This window comes from Cyprinodon tularosa, unplaced genomic scaffold (genome assembly GCF_016077235.1).
Source record: "Cyprinodon tularosa strain WSP-4 unplaced genomic scaffold, ASM1607723v1 ctg328, whole genome shotgun sequence".
Classification (NCBI taxonomy): domain Eukaryota; kingdom Metazoa; phylum Chordata; class Actinopteri; order Cyprinodontiformes; family Cyprinodontidae; genus Cyprinodon; species Cyprinodon tularosa.
The window spans coordinates 599196-614429 of NW_024039039.1; the positions used below are offsets into that span (position 1 = coordinate 599196).

The window sequence follows — 15234 nt, forward strand, 5'->3', positions numbered from 1 at the left end:
TTGGAGTCAGTAGGGCTTGAACTTCCTAATGTTTGTGTCGGTAATGGAGGATTTAAAGGTTTGAGCATAATTCCCAACATCGTGATGCTCTGGGCTACCATGAAACAGAAAATGGGCTGATATTTGGATAAAATTAAGCTGCTGACATATGATTGCATCATAATTTTTCACAGCACCTGTGATGTGAGCTTGTAAATGACTTTGCAGAAGGAAAATGAAAACAAAAGACCATTTTTTATAGTGTTTTTATTGAACTCTTAGAAAAAAGTTCACCTTAAAAAAAAAACCCCACTGAGACAGCCTGGAAAAGATAAAACTAGTCAACTGAATCGTCTTTCAGTATATGATGAAGAATATAATATAAGATTAAAAGTTGGAAAAATACTGATTATATATAAACAGAGACATTACCAGAGCCATACTGCTGAATTCCTATAGTAGTGTCAGATAAGAAAGATTCACATCGCAGAAACAGATATTTTGTTGTCTTTTAGAGTTGATTATATTTTAATCAATTTCTATCAAAACCTGAATTTATTCACAAACACCCAGAATCCCACATTCCAATAATCCAAGCAGCCTGGTGCAGAAGGTGCAGGTTTAGTTTTCATATGAGGGCAGGGATTGATATTTGACCCTGGAGGTTTTCGTTTTGTAAAGAAGGACTCCGCAGACCATCCCAACCGCAGCAAAAAGGCATCCAACAACAAACACCAGGTTGGGGTTCAGGTTGAGTTCTGCAGAAAAAAAAGGCACATTGATGATGGAGTCCTGCTCCTTCTGATTAATGTCCCCAAATGATTTCCTTACCTGTGCCTCTGCTGGGGTCTGCTGCACGCCTTAGACGCAGGGGACCCTGGGAAACTAAGTGCTTTCCGCTCTGGACCACAGTTTCTCTCTTTCTGCGGCTGGAGAAATGGGACCATGTGGAGTTCATGCATCCCTGAGAGCACCTGGTGTTGGGGTTCCCTGCCTCACACATCATGACTGTGCAGCTGATGTACACCTTCAAAATAGAAGCAGTCATTAAAACAAACACTCCCTCTGGTGGACAAAAGGTAGATCTGCATTTAAACATCTTCAGAGCTCTGCTCCACTTTATCAAAACACTAAGAAAAGTTTTTTCTGTCCAGATATTTTACGGTCAACGTAAGTAAATCTAATCTTTGTCGGACTCTGCTGTCATTCACCACAAATGTGATCTTTTTACAGTTAGAAGCAACTGGACCATCCTAAGTAATAACATGACAAAATGACATTTAATATCTTCTTGCTCCTTATAATTGGATGACTTTACAAAATAAAGACACTTTGTTGTTTAGACATCATGCTCAAAATGAAACATACAGGAATTAAAAACTCTTATAGAAAAAAACTTGAAAGATATGAACATTCTTAGAATCCTTGAAAGCAAAATTGGTGCATTAAAATATATGTTTACCACATTTATGTATGTGATCTTGTTTGTGTGACTGGGAAAACAAATGAAGTCCTGAAATCCATTCATTCAGAAGGGGATGAATGAAGAAAAAAATGTATTCTGCAACATTTAGATTATGTTATTCTGACTGTAGTCAAGGTGCTTTTTTTTTTTATACATTATCTCAGGTTTAAAATTTGGATAATTTGGTTAGAGAGTATGCTAACTAATCTTCCTCACCTGGTCATGCAGGCCAATGAATTTGAAGGCCTCCATGCTGAACTGAAACAGCCTTTCGTTGGAAGTTGGATATGTCTGCACAGTCGAGTCGACGGCACACCTGCACACAGAGAAACAGGAAATTAAAGTCTTATTTGACTGAAAAATTGCATTCAAATGCTTGCTCTGTTGGATATTTCTCATTATTATTTATTTGTTTATTTGTCAGGAACAGTACACATTAATAAATATTTCGGTTAATGTGTCGGCATTAGCTATGAAGCTAGTTTTCAACTGGTTAAATTGTATAATGCCAACAACAATAATAAAACAAACACAGAAAAATGTAAAAGGTTGAAGCTACAAGTGCAGATCATACAGTTCAAACAGAGACATTATCATACATATGTAGAGATGTTTAAAAATAACATGTCATTTGGCTGAGTCATGCACCAGGAGATTGGTAAGATCTAATGAGCCCATTGTTGATTTGATTTTTACCAGTTTTTTAAAAACAAATCCTAAATGTGTAAAAATGGAGGATTCTCTGATAGCTGTGCTGCTGCCATCAACACCCTTGTTTATAGATGCTGGAGATCAGCCTGTTTTCCAGTGTAGTCCTGTTTCTCTGACTGTGACTAACTGGATGTGCTCTCTTCATCCTCTGGCATGGGAGCTGGCTCGAAGCTCGTCTGTCTGGCTGTGTGTTTCCTGGAAGGGGCCGCCTTTTACTGCTGCTTTTTGTGTCTCTGTTTCTGTCTCCTTGAACCCCAATCGGCCTCAGCAGATGGCCGCTCACACTGAGCCTGGTTCTGCTGGAGGTTTCTTCCTGTTAAAAGGGAGTTTTTCCTCTCCACTGTCGCTACAAGCATGCTTAGTGTGAGGGATTGTATTTGAGTCAATGAGTCGATGCAATCAACTGGTTTTCCTTAGATAGAAAACTTTGAATCAATTTGACTGGATAATCTGGTTGAACTGGAAAGTGCCTTGAGATGACATGTGTTGTGAATTTGGCGCTATAGAAATAAACTGAATTGAATTGAATTAAGAGGGATGCTGTTCCAGATGCAACAGCCGCTGATTGAAAGAACAATCTGGCCATAGGTGGTCTGTCTAAAGGGCACATCGGTCTCCTCTTACCGTAGACCGAGTTGCTTTGCCAGAAGAGGATTTCAGTTTTATGAATTCCCTTAATGGCGGTGGAGCAAGTCCATTCAGTACTTTATAAACCATGCAAGAAAATTAAAGGTATATAAAGTACTCAAAGTTGTGGAGATTGTAAGTCTCAAGAATACAACAGTGTTGGTAAGAAACAGGTTTTTGGCCACTGGTTCCGAGAGGTCAACATCGACAATCTTCTATCTTAGAAAGAAATTGCTTCAGTTTATTGGAAGATAGAAAAAATATTAATCTTTACATTTTTTGTTACATCTTGGCAAATATCAAAGTGCAATTCCTAGCTGTAGGAGACATAAATGGTTATGCGGTGTATGGTGTGTCTCGGAGGTGGAGACTCAAAGGGAGGTGGGTGTGCACCAAGGAAGTATGTGTAAAAGTGCGCACTCATCTGTCTCACTGATGAGAAGAGTAAGGGTGAGGCTGCTGTAATTTTGTTTGACCGTTTCCTTTCACTACGTTTCTTATTATTTTGTTTCAGTATTTATTTGTTTCCTATTTTAATTAAGGGATCTCACTTTGTTTCTATAATCATCCCTGCTGCGCTGTCATAAGTCATGCTGGTGCTAATAAACAAAACAAAGCATCCTGGATTCCAGCGTATCTGTAACAATATAAACATTTAAGCCCGTCACCAATAGGGCGAGAAAGGAGGACCCGAGCCGAACTCTCAGCGGTCAAAAGGATTTGTTTGGAAGCCGCAATACTAGCAGATGTTATTAAGTTAATCCAGCAACACCATCATGAATCCTTTAACCAGGTGAGAATCTGAGGACCTTTTGAAGCCACGCCTTACCCGTTCTCAATGATGGAGTAGGTCGGACGGTAGTTGGGGTTGTCATACGGTGCAGCTCTGCAGGACTCCACAAACATCTCAGTGTTGTTGACAGAGGAGCTGGCATCCAGCTGCATGTAGATCCTGTTTCCAATGTCAAACTCCAGCGGGTAGGAGTTTGGGTCAAACATGGCTTCAAACTGGTCATCCTGGTAGAACTCAAACTGGTAGGTGAACGTCCCGAAACCTTTCTCCCAAACCGTGACGTTTTTTCTGTGTGCTGAAAAATTCAGGGTCACATTTCCCCGCTTGGGATACTGGCAGTAGAACCGGGCCTCCACCAGATGCTTCCGGGTGATGATCTCGTTTGGGTCGTCTTCCACTGTTGTGATCTCGTTCTTGAAAATCAGGTAATCGTCGTCTTCCTGCAGGGTAAACGCTGAAGAGTTAAACACCAGAAAGATTGAGCATGTGTGACGTATTGAATGACCCATTCTCACCTCGATCTGAGTGCCGCATTCGTTGAGAGGGATGATGGCGACTATGTGGGTGCTGTTGGACAGCCTGTCAAGGCTGCAGATGGTGTTGCTGGGGTCATTGAGCTGAAGATGATCCTCCTCGAGTCCGAAGAAAGATGCTTTCTTAACCTCCACCTTCATTGTGGATTCAGTGCAGGTCACTGTGGCTTCAACTGGAACAAGATCAGACATATTTAATAGAAAGAAAAGAAATCATAGACAAACTGAGAGAAGAGAAAGATTTATCTCCTGCTTATATTTGAATTTTAAAATGAAGCTTGACTGCTCTAATTGGGGATAAAAATATAGGTGAAGGATAGAGAGGTTTTCTTTGCATGTTTTCAGATATCAACATGGAAGGTTTCTTCCATAAAGCATGTAGCTCAAACTCACTTTGTTTTTTTCTTATTTCCACTAGAACACACCTCATCTCCGACTGATAGACGGAAGACCTGAAATAGTTAAATGAAACAGTTTTTTTGATTTAGTGCAAAAAGGTCGTATGCAGCAAGAAAAACAAAGGAACAGAAAACACGCGGAACAGTAAAGTGATGAGAACATTTGTGGGGATAAAATAAAATTCCCAAAGTTAGATTTTGCAATAAGGTTGCTGTTTGATTGCCATTCATAGCTAAGCTTTATAATAATGCAAAAGCTCAGTCATGCTTTGCCTTCCTCCTTTTGTCGGTCTGCACAGAGTCCTCACACCTGATAAAAAAACACTAGTTATTTACCGTTTACATTAAATGAATAAGGCTGGGTCTCACCCGCTCACTGACTCCACTGCAAAGCAGACTGGGTAATGTTCTCCCAGATCATCTGGAACTGGTGTCCATCTGATCACGAACTCGTTATTAGTGTCCTTGTGCTTGGTGATGTTTGTGGGTCCGCTGATAACAATACTTTGGATTCTGGATAGAAAAAAACAGGAATTATCATCATTTACTTGATGTTTTCTCATTTCCTCGCAGCCATCAGATGTCTCTCCCAACTTACGAAGAATGAGTGGCCTGGGCTTTGACTCTGATTTCCACCTCTTTGTTAACCTCTGCTAGGATGCGTTCTCCTTCTGCAGGTGTTGGAGCCACAAGTTGAGGCAGGTACTGCCCCTCCTGACACGACGGAACAACTGGGTCCACTGGAGAATTAGATTAGGAATAAATAATAGAATCACATATATTGAACATTGAATTTTTACATCTCACATTAAGCTAATACTGGGTTCAAAACTTACAAAATGTTGCTTTGAATTGCTTTTAAGTAGCAGGTGTTTTAGTTATTGCCTTAATAATAAAAAGACCTGAAAAAACCTGATGAAACATTCCTTACCAAGAAAAGCGAACTGCAGCGGTAACTTGCTGAGGGGAGAGCCATTCCTGTTTTGTGCAAATGAAGTCGTCCCAGGTGAGGGGGGGTTTCCAGCGGTGGTGTTATATGATGGTTCTGCCCCGCCCCAGCTAGTTGGTGAGACTGTGGCTGCAGGTAGAGTCCCTGCATATACACCAGCTGTGTAGCCTTCTGTCTTTCCCCTTGACAGCAGCGCAGATTTGGACGTTTTCGAACCATCAGAGTAGGAGAGATCAATCCTGTTCCGTGCAAAGTCTTCCACCACCATCTCAAACGCAAATATGCTGCTATCTGCACTGGTGGACTGGTAGCGCAATGTGCACGAGTCCTGACAAACACAAATCTTAGTCGTTAGGTCGAGGTAATTACCGGCCTTTTAATGAAGCACTGACATAAATCAATCAACCAACCGAATCTAGGCTGAATCCTGAAGGCAGGGAGCAAACGTCGCACTCTATTCCTTGGAGATTCCCATACCTGCACATGACTTCGTCACCATCTGCATCGAAGACGGCCATCTTGTAAGTTCTTGGGCAGTTCTGTGGAACTCTTCATTGGAAACAGATGCAACTTGTTAAAACGTTCTGTCAGTAATCACTCTTTCACATTCAATCAGGTAAATAGGGTCTTGAATGAGTAAAACAATAAATAAACCTAAAAAGTGAAATAGTGTAAAGATGTTTACCTAATGAAGGGCAGGACAGCAATATCAGGAGATCTGTTCGGTTCTCCTGTGTCTGATCTTGTTCCCAAATCTACCAGAGACTCTAACCTCCAGTCGCTTACTGAGTTACGTGTTGTGATCCAGCAGCAGCTGGCCACCCTGATGGTCAGGGAAGGGAAGAAAACACTCATTTCCACACAGCCACTAAAACACTGAGAGTTTCTTTATTGGTTTGCCTCCTGTTCTTTAAACTCCTCCAACCGAGGCGGTGACCCATTTGCTCTACATCAAAGCATTAAATATTTCTGCTGTTTAAAACATGTTGATCGTCTAAAGGAGTGGCTGACTGCATTTGATGCAGGCGGTTCGAAAGGCCCCAAATGACAAGCTGTTGACTCCCTCATCAAACTCTGAGAAGCTGACTGAACTGATAGACGTTAGAGAAAGGAGCTCGGCTCACCTGAGCTGAAATGGTTTGTCACTGGGAACTCTCCACGTTTCAACATTTTCTGTCTCACACCACTGGCTTTCATAGGATGGCGTGTTGGTGCTAAGGTCGATTGTAGTAATTTTTCTGCTGGTTACACTGCCACAGTTGCCAGTATAACAGCTCCAGGAATGGTAATTACTACAGCTATCGTAAGTGTCTTTACCGCGGAGCACCATCTGCAGAGAAACAAAACAAAATAACATTTATTTCAATTTAATGCAAAATACTTTATTGATTCCAAATAAGGTGAAATAATTTGCTTTATATGTTTTATTTTACATATATATATATATATATATATATATATATATATATATATATATATATATATATATATATATATATATATATATATATATATATATATATATATATATATATATATATATATATATATATATATACAGTTTAGAGCAGTTTAAAAACACTCTGGTAAAAGTTGAAGTATCAACTTGACCTCTTTACTCAAGTAAAAGTGAAAAAGTACGTGCTCCAAAAACTACTTAAAGTATAAAAGTATAAAGTAACCTTTAAAAAAACAGCCAGATGCCACTATATGAATTGAAAACTCAATTTTTCAAATATTTTAAAGAAATTCTTTGAGATAGGGCCAAGGATGAGGGAGGTCTTGTTGGTCTCCGTCTCCCGATACGCTCTCGCCTGTGTCCGACCTTTCAGACATTTCAACATCTTTTTCTGAATCCCACATTGTAGCATGGCATAGACAATTCACGTTAGCAGTTTGAATAACACCTGCTTGCTTCTGATGATTTCCTTTAGCTAACCAATGAGTGTTTGCGTTATATGACTCATCCATTTACACCAGTTTTCACTAGATGTAAATGGTGTCAATGATCTGCATTGGATGGCGCACATGACGGAAATAAATATTTATAAACATTAAACCGAAGCCAAGAGTAATGAGTAACGTTTGTTTTAAAAATGGAATAGAAAGTACAGATTCTTGTGTGAAAATGTAATTAGTAGAAGTCAGAAGTAGGAAGAAAAATAAGTATTGGAGCAAAGTATAGATACCTAAAAAGTGTACTTAAGAAAGTATTTGTACTTTGATACTTGACACCTCTGAAACCTATGGATATATTTGGCGAGGTTCAATAATATAAAAGGATTCAGTGTTTCTATAAAAAGAACCAAAATCACACATATGATGTGAATCATTATAAATGTACTTAAATAAAAGTTCTTTTCACCTTGAAAGACCCATCAGGGTTCCTTCCTTTGTAGGCATAGTTCATGGTTCCTCCCCAGTGATGTGACGCTGAGACCAGGGAGGCGAGCAGCTGCAGCTGCAGCAGAAGCAGGACTGTAGAGGCTGACATGATGCTCTTCGGTGATGTTGCTCACCTCCACCTGCTGCATCTTATGTACACCTGTCTGAACTAGGAGGGACGCGTGTCACTCTGATTGATGGGATGCACACCCACTGCAAGACAAGCAGTGCTTGAGATCTGCACAAAGGAAAGGAGATTAGAATAGTTTTCCATTAATGGTGTTTAAACTTTAGCAGAGACAACAGTATCAGTAAAGGTAAAAAAAAAACAACAACATAGTGTTCTGTTAACATACTAGATTACACAAGACAGAAATACATATTTAGTCTTTAAAAATTACAGTTTGTCTTACGTGGCACAAAGAATACCTACAGCGTTTATTTACCAATTAAATACAGATTAAAATATATTCTAATATAGAGAGGTAGACATAGATAGATAAATATAGATAGAGCAGTGCATTAAGAGACAACACTGACCTGGTATCTTTGAAAGTTGTTGAAAAAAAAATAAATTTAAAATAAAGAAGGAATTGCAGTGGTAGAAAATCTTGACTTGAATAAATCTTGCAAATAGAAATACAGCTTTTTAATATGTTATAAATAATAAGAATATGTAAACAGAGTAACAAAAAAAAGATACATTATATGATACAAATTATCTGATCTAGTTTTACGTCAAACAAAACAACTTCAAAGAACATCAACAAGTTCCCAACGTCTTTCAGAGAGACGTGGGAAACTTAGTTATAAAAGATAGAGATGGTTTCATTAAACTAGTATAAAGAATAAGAAATCAATGTTCAGCAAGCTAATGGCTGACCCTCTTTATTAAACTAATATATTTATTTTTTCTAAAGAGCCACTTATAATCGTCTTAAGCGCTTCTCAGCAATGACTCAAAGAAAGGATGTTGTTGATACTTGCTGTACCACTATGCCATCATTTCAGAGCTTTTTCTAAAATGCCAAAATACTTTTACCAATGAATCCGATGAAGCAAGGCTGAACTAAATAATGGTCAAATGACAAGAAAACATTTTATACACTTTTTATCCATTTTGATAAACATGTAAAAATAATATAGATCTATAGTATTGAAATGATATTACACATCCCACATTACACAAACTTATTAGACATCTACTGTAATGCCGTTTCTCTGAAAACTGGCAGTATGCCAGAAGCTGGAAGAATTCCTTTGGTTTTCTATCATAAAAAGTATAAGATTACTAATTATTTCTGCCACTTAAATTGACCTAATTATTGATATGAATGGATTTAACATATTATGACTAGTTTGATTTGCTTTAACCCAGCCTTTACATTTCATGACCTGGATTTCTTCCCTTTATTTAACAGTAACAAATTGCATTATTTAAAAAAAGGCAGAGGTCTTTTTCTCTCTTTTTCACCAACATCAAACACAGCAGGCTGAGTTAAGCACCAGCACTTCTATAAACATTCCATCTGAACACAAACGGGCCTTTTTGTGGCAGAGAAGTCAATCAGCTGCAAGTTTATTTATTGCTCAGAGCTCCAAATCATTCCAGATAGGAAGTGCAAACAAAGTAATCTACTTTAAATTTGTCAAACACTTTCATAAAATGATCCCATTTATTTCCGTCTAAGTTCTTTTGATTCAGAAAAACAAACTGTTCTGCTTTAGACTGTCTGCACCTTAACACAACAAGGCAGATGCAAACATCATGACTGATGGCATCAATTAAGGTGAAAGTCAACGGTGAGGCCTGAGGGAGATCAAAGGGTCACCCTGCAGCCAGTTTCTGAATGGTATCTTTTCTTCATCACACTAGACTCTAGTGACTAGAGGAACGTTGAGCCTCTGTTCTTTCCAGTGTTGCTTCAGTTCTTCGAGGCCTGCAGCCTCTGCACTTTTCTAAGGTCCCACCGCTCAGCAGGAGAGGTCACCTCCATTACCTCAGGGCTGTGTGCTTGATCCTTCAATGAAATATTTCAGTGATTAGCTGAGCTCTTTGTTGGTTATTTAACCATTTGATTAGAGTGTGTTAAAAGCTACAAGACACAGGCCCTAGTAGCTCACCACTCCACTGTTGTATTTCATTTATACGAAGGTCTTAAAGGTTTGCTGCTGCCTTTGGGATCTTTGTTTAAGCTGACATTTAAGCTGCAGATCAAAAGGTTTTGGTAAATAGAGAAAACCAAAAACAGCTAATTATCTCAAACATCTGTGTTAAATATGGAAGTTATGTCCCCCTGAAGGGGGTTCTTTTCCTGGGAGCAAGTTGTTTACTACTCTTTACTCAAACTGGGTAAAACCACATAAAAAAGGACTATAAAAACAGGAGTAAAAAAGAGTTTATTCAAGATCAGGTCGTTACAGGACAGAGAAAATCCTTGGAGCTTGCACAGCAGTGGGCTCAAAAACACTTCAGCGAGCGTCCGGCAAAGATTGAGCCAAGATTGAGCCCCGAACAAGGTCATCTCCTCCTTCTTATACCTCATGAGTCCATATTTTGCATCAGGTGGATGCTTAGCTGTCCGTATCAGAAACTGACACGCCATCCATGCCTTGACCTTTATGCATCTTTACTCTATGCCCAAGGATTACAGATAGCTTTCCTTTATCTGTCCGGCTCCAAGTGAATATGAAAAGGAAAGCTGCTGACCAACTTATCTCACTAATAATAGAGAACAGGTAGTGGTATTAACACAGTGAGCTAATTAATTATACACATCTAAATAATGGACTGATGTCACTCTGAGCTCGGGAAGCCAAAAAAAATAAAAATAAAAAATCAATATTTTATTTATATATATTGCACTTGGAATCCAGAGGTTCTGAGATCAAGCCCCACTCCCAAGGACTGCTACTCTGGGTCCCTAAGAAGACCCTTAACCCCACACTGCTCCTTGGGCACCGCACAGTGGCAGAACACTGAATTTCTCCAGTGTGAGATCAATAAAGTTCAATTATTATCATTCAATTATTATTATAACTCTAAGAAGGTCCAAACAGAGTTGAACGCGTGCATAACAAGTATGAAAATCCATTATCAGTGGAGCTGATAATGGACGAGTCACCATGACAACAGGCAACAGGAAGTGCCTATTTCACCCCACTGGAACTAGAGGTTTTAATGGAGAAATAAAACAATAAAAGGAGAATGTGTTTAAAACACAAAGAAACAGCACTACAGCTGCAAAGGAGTGGAGGATCGGGAAGGAGAAGATTGCTGCTCGAGTTGTTGCTAAATTCTGAGTGGTTCTACTTGGATTTGAGGGGGTTTAGTCAACAGTGAAAAAATATATTCATTATCTTTTTCAGTGTGGTGATTGTTCCTTGTAAATGTTTATATATTTATTTGATGATCTAAAATACTATTGAATAGCTTTTCTTTTATTCTATCATACTTTTTTTGCACGATTTGCTTAACTAAGTATTTTTGTTGTTGCTGAATTTAAGATATTTTCTACATATATTTTTTATACGTACATTGTTTAGATTTACTTATATCTTTCCACCCCTTTTATATCATTATATTTGCTTTTATTTGTTCATGCGCCCAGTGGTTGTAACCTTTATTCCACTCTGTATTCTCATGAGTTTAGTCTTTGTTCATTTGACAAAAAAAAAAAAAAAAACAGAGTTCTGTTAGCTCTACGCCTGCCGAAGACACAGACGTCCATCCACGTGAACACTGGGATGGAACTCAATGGGAAAGGAAATTATTCTTATTTCTTATTTCAACCACGGCGTATATTAGCTGCGACATATGAATCAAGATGCTATGACTGAGAAAAATTTGATTGACAGATGATCGTTTATATATGATTGGCCGAATTTAGGTGTACGAGCTTACGTATAACTAACTGGCCTGCATAAGATAACAACACCCCACCCCTTAGATTTTAAGACAGGATTTTTTTAAAATAGAAAACCCTAAATTTGGGGACAATATAGTTTGATAAAGAGTACATTTATATACATGTTTAAACCAGAATGGTTAGACATTTAAATATGACTTCCCTGCGACTTTAAATAAGAGGCTGCATGTGCCTTTTCCTCCTTTTGGCATCTTGTTATGGAATATTGGGCCAAGGTGACAAGTAAATTCATCCACTGTGGGATCAATCAATCAATCAATCAATCAATCAATCAATCAATCAATCAATCAATCAATCAATCAATCAATCAATCAATCAATCAATCAATCAATCAAACAATCAATTATTTAAAATAATACTTTAATTTGTTCAAAAGTGAACAGGAATAATGTAACCACCACAATAAATAGATTTGAAAAAAGAAAGTTTTGATAGAAAAGAGAGAAGTCATGAACTTTAAATTGTTTCTTACTTATAATAAAATTGAATTCAATTTAAATTTTGTTTATTTATAGACTTTTATTCAGTTTATTTATAGATATTTATTTTAGAACCACTTCCCAGCATCTTAAGGCACTTTAAATAGACAATTAAATCAGATCACCCATTCAGAGTGGTTCAAAGCAACTATCTAAGGAAAAACAGGTGATTGCATCAAGTCATTGACTTGCAGGACATGACCCTTGGTATTAGCTTGGAGTGACATGCTCCCTTATTCCGTTAACTCTTTAGTAATCCCTCACACTGAGCATGCACAGCCATAGTGGAGAGGAAAAAATAATTTTTATCAGAATTTTGGATTGTTTAGTTCTGCTGTCTGTGTGGCTCTTTCTAGGTTTCACTAGAGGGCGCCCTAAGACCTCTGTTGTCTTGGCTGCTTCTCTACACCTGTGTGATTGCACATAGATGTACTAGATTATCTTATCACTAGTGAATATAAGAGAGGCAGTTCACCAGTCACTCAGTGTCCGTGTGCTAAACTACAATGATCACATCAAGCCCAGATCTGAGCCATTTGTTCCTGAGTATTTGTCCTCCTTGTGTCTAACTGACCTTTTTTTGCCTATGATCACCAAAGGATTTCTCCATGAAAATAGACAAACCATCCATCTCTCTTGAATGGTTTCTCTTTCCGTAGCTGGTAACTGCTCTTCCATGTTCCTCCTTGTTGATTTATCTCCACATCTTTAGAACCTCAGTCAGCTTAAGGCTTCACCAACTTCAGCTCCAGGTCCCCATCAAGGATTCACAAAGTCTCTTTGCCACACAACCACCCATAACCTTTGACACATTAACAAACTTTATTGATACCGTGTCACTTAACACTGACACCTGCAGGACATTTAAAACCCCTACAGAGAGTCTATTTGACTGAGACTGATTTACTGACTTAGTGTATACACAATATTATACTTAAAATCATTGTATGTCATTGTAATATTTCATATCCTCATTTAAATTTATGTTGGAAACATTTGTCATTATCTTTGAATTTTTTTAATGCAATCAATAAATAATGTGAATAATTTACATTAAATAATGTAAATTTTATTTAAGAGGTGAATGAGAATATTTGTGTACTTAGATTTTTTTGCAATGTTTTGCAATTAAGTTTTTTTGCGTTTTGTTGACAAAACTTCTCCAGCTATGGAACACACATGCTTGCATTGCACAACTGCAACTACTGGAACTGCACAGAAAGTTCCAGTAATGTTGGAAGAGGTGTGGGAACATGCTCTTGTTTTTGTTGATATTGGCTTCTGCAAGGTATTTGTGCACCTCGTGAATGGCATCACCTGTGCTGTTCACTTCGATGTCCAGATGTTACCAAAGTTATCTAAAAAAATAACAATTTAGCATTTTAGAACATGATTTCCAAAAAACAAACCAAAACTGCAAAAGAGCAGGTCTGAAGTGGATGCAAACAGCTGTTGTGAAGATGGTCCTGGCTGGTGCTGATTTGTGCGTCTGATTAAAAACGCACATTCTGACATCAGTCTACTGACGGCCTCATTGCACTTGGAGGAACTGCGGAACCAAAGTTTTTTAAATATGGGGATTGGACGTGTTGTTGGGGTCAAAACACTTAATGACTCCAGATTGGAAGCAGCGTCTGTGACTCAATGCTTCAGATGTTTATGTAGGTTTATGGCTGCATGTGTGTGCAAAGTTGAAGCGTTACTCTCTACTGGAAGATAGAGTATTTCTTTGACCCTGACACTAGCTTCTCTTCAGACAACTCCACTGTAGCTTGATGGAAAGGAGCAAGCACAAGAATTTTTTCTCCTATGATTTCATGCTCATCAGCTGTCAAATCAGATTTTAGAGAGGCCAGATACCCAAACCGGCAACTCACAGATAAGTTAGAGGGTTGGTCGTCCCATCTGTTGCTGCCCTTGAGCAAGCTTCGTCTTGGCTGTAGTGCTTGATCTAAAGAAGGTGACAGTCTCCTTGGCTTTGTATTTGATGGATGTTAGGGTGGAGATCTGATCACATAATTTTCTGACTAATAAATTACGTCTTTGCGCAATGCAAATTGAGTTCCTCATTTGGACCCATCTAGTGGATGCAATCATGTTTGGTGCTGCATTGGTCTCAAGACATTTGACTTTATTTGTAAGGTACAGTCCTCCATAATGCCCCTTTGGACATGATCCATACTGTCAGCAATTTGTGGAAAGTATTGAACTCCCAACACAGATGTTCACTACTGCCAATTCTCATTAATGTAGTGATGTAGTAGTCTTACATGTCTTACTTTTCTTACTTATGCTCTCCCTGCTTTTTATCATAGAAGCTTCATCTGTTCTGTTCCAGTTGGCTGTGACACCATCCTGGAGAGAACACCTTTATTTATAAATGTTGAGCTTGGCTTGTTTTTCAGTGTAGTTCTGTTTCTCTGAGTGTGTCTAACCAGATGTGCTCTCTTCATCCTCTGACATGGAGCTGGCCCGGAGCTCGTCTGCCTGGCTGTGTGCTTCCTGGGCGTGGCCGCCTGTGGAGCTGGTTGACAGCTTCTGTCTCCTTAAACCCCAGTCGGCCTCAGCAGATGGCTGTTCACACTGAAACTGGTTCTAGTTCTGGTGGAGTTTTCTTCATGATCAAAGGGAGTTTTCCTTTCCACTGTCGCTACAAGCATGCTTGATGTGAGGGATTGCTTTAGAGTCAATGAGTCGACGCAATATGCTAACTTTGAACTACCTGAATCAAAGTAAAACTCAAGTTATATTATATTATTTGGTCAGAATGTTCATACTACAAATCCAGATCTGATTCTTGGTTCTTTAGCTCAGTTTTGTCAGACCTCTGCTAGGAATCATGGTTTTACTTTCGACAGCTGTTTAAACAAGTTAGCTCTGTTGTTAGATCAAGTTTTTATCACCTGCGGATTTTAGCAAAAATTAAATCCTATTTTTGTTTTAAGGACTTTGAAGGACTTATCCATGCTTTCAATACATCCCGTTT

At 38.5% G+C, this 15234-nt stretch overlaps 1 protein-coding gene across 1 annotated transcript; it reads right to left on the reverse strand.

The window, feature by feature from the left end:
* Nucleotides 1–478: 478 nt before the first annotated feature.
* Nucleotides 479–7955, reverse strand: LOC119788849. Its single transcript, XM_038293508.1, has 13 exons — nucleotides 7821–7955; nucleotides 6580–6785; nucleotides 6141–6278; nucleotides 5866–6004; nucleotides 5438–5783; nucleotides 5105–5246; nucleotides 4876–5019; nucleotides 4502–4560; nucleotides 4091–4281; nucleotides 3612–4015; nucleotides 1661–1760; nucleotides 811–1006; nucleotides 479–737 (listed from the first exon to the last, which is right to left on the reverse strand). The coding sequence occupies exons 1-13, from the start codon at nucleotides 7947–7949 to the stop codon at nucleotides 601–603; spliced, it is 2331 nt and encodes a 776-aa protein (XP_038149436.1). The 5' UTR covers nucleotides 7950–7955; the 3' UTR covers nucleotides 479–600.
* Nucleotides 7956–15234: the final 7279 nt, after the last annotated feature.

What these genes read in the sequence shown, in the direction of transcription:
- LOC119788849 (XM_038293508.1), bottom strand. Translation starts at nt 7,949, where the DNA reads ATGTCAGCCTCTACAGTCCTGCTTCTGCTGCAGCTGCAGCTGCTCGCC. An exon ending in GCTGCAGTTCGCTTTTCTTG is followed by an intron (nt 5,247 to 5,437) that starts GTAAGGAATGTT and finishes CTAATTCTCCAG; the next exon opens with TGGACCCAGTTGTTCCGTCG. An exon ending in AGACCCCAGCAGAGGCACAG is followed by an intron (nt 738 to 810) that starts GTAAGGAAATCA and finishes TTTTTTCTGCAG; the next exon opens with AACTCAACCTGAACCCCAAC.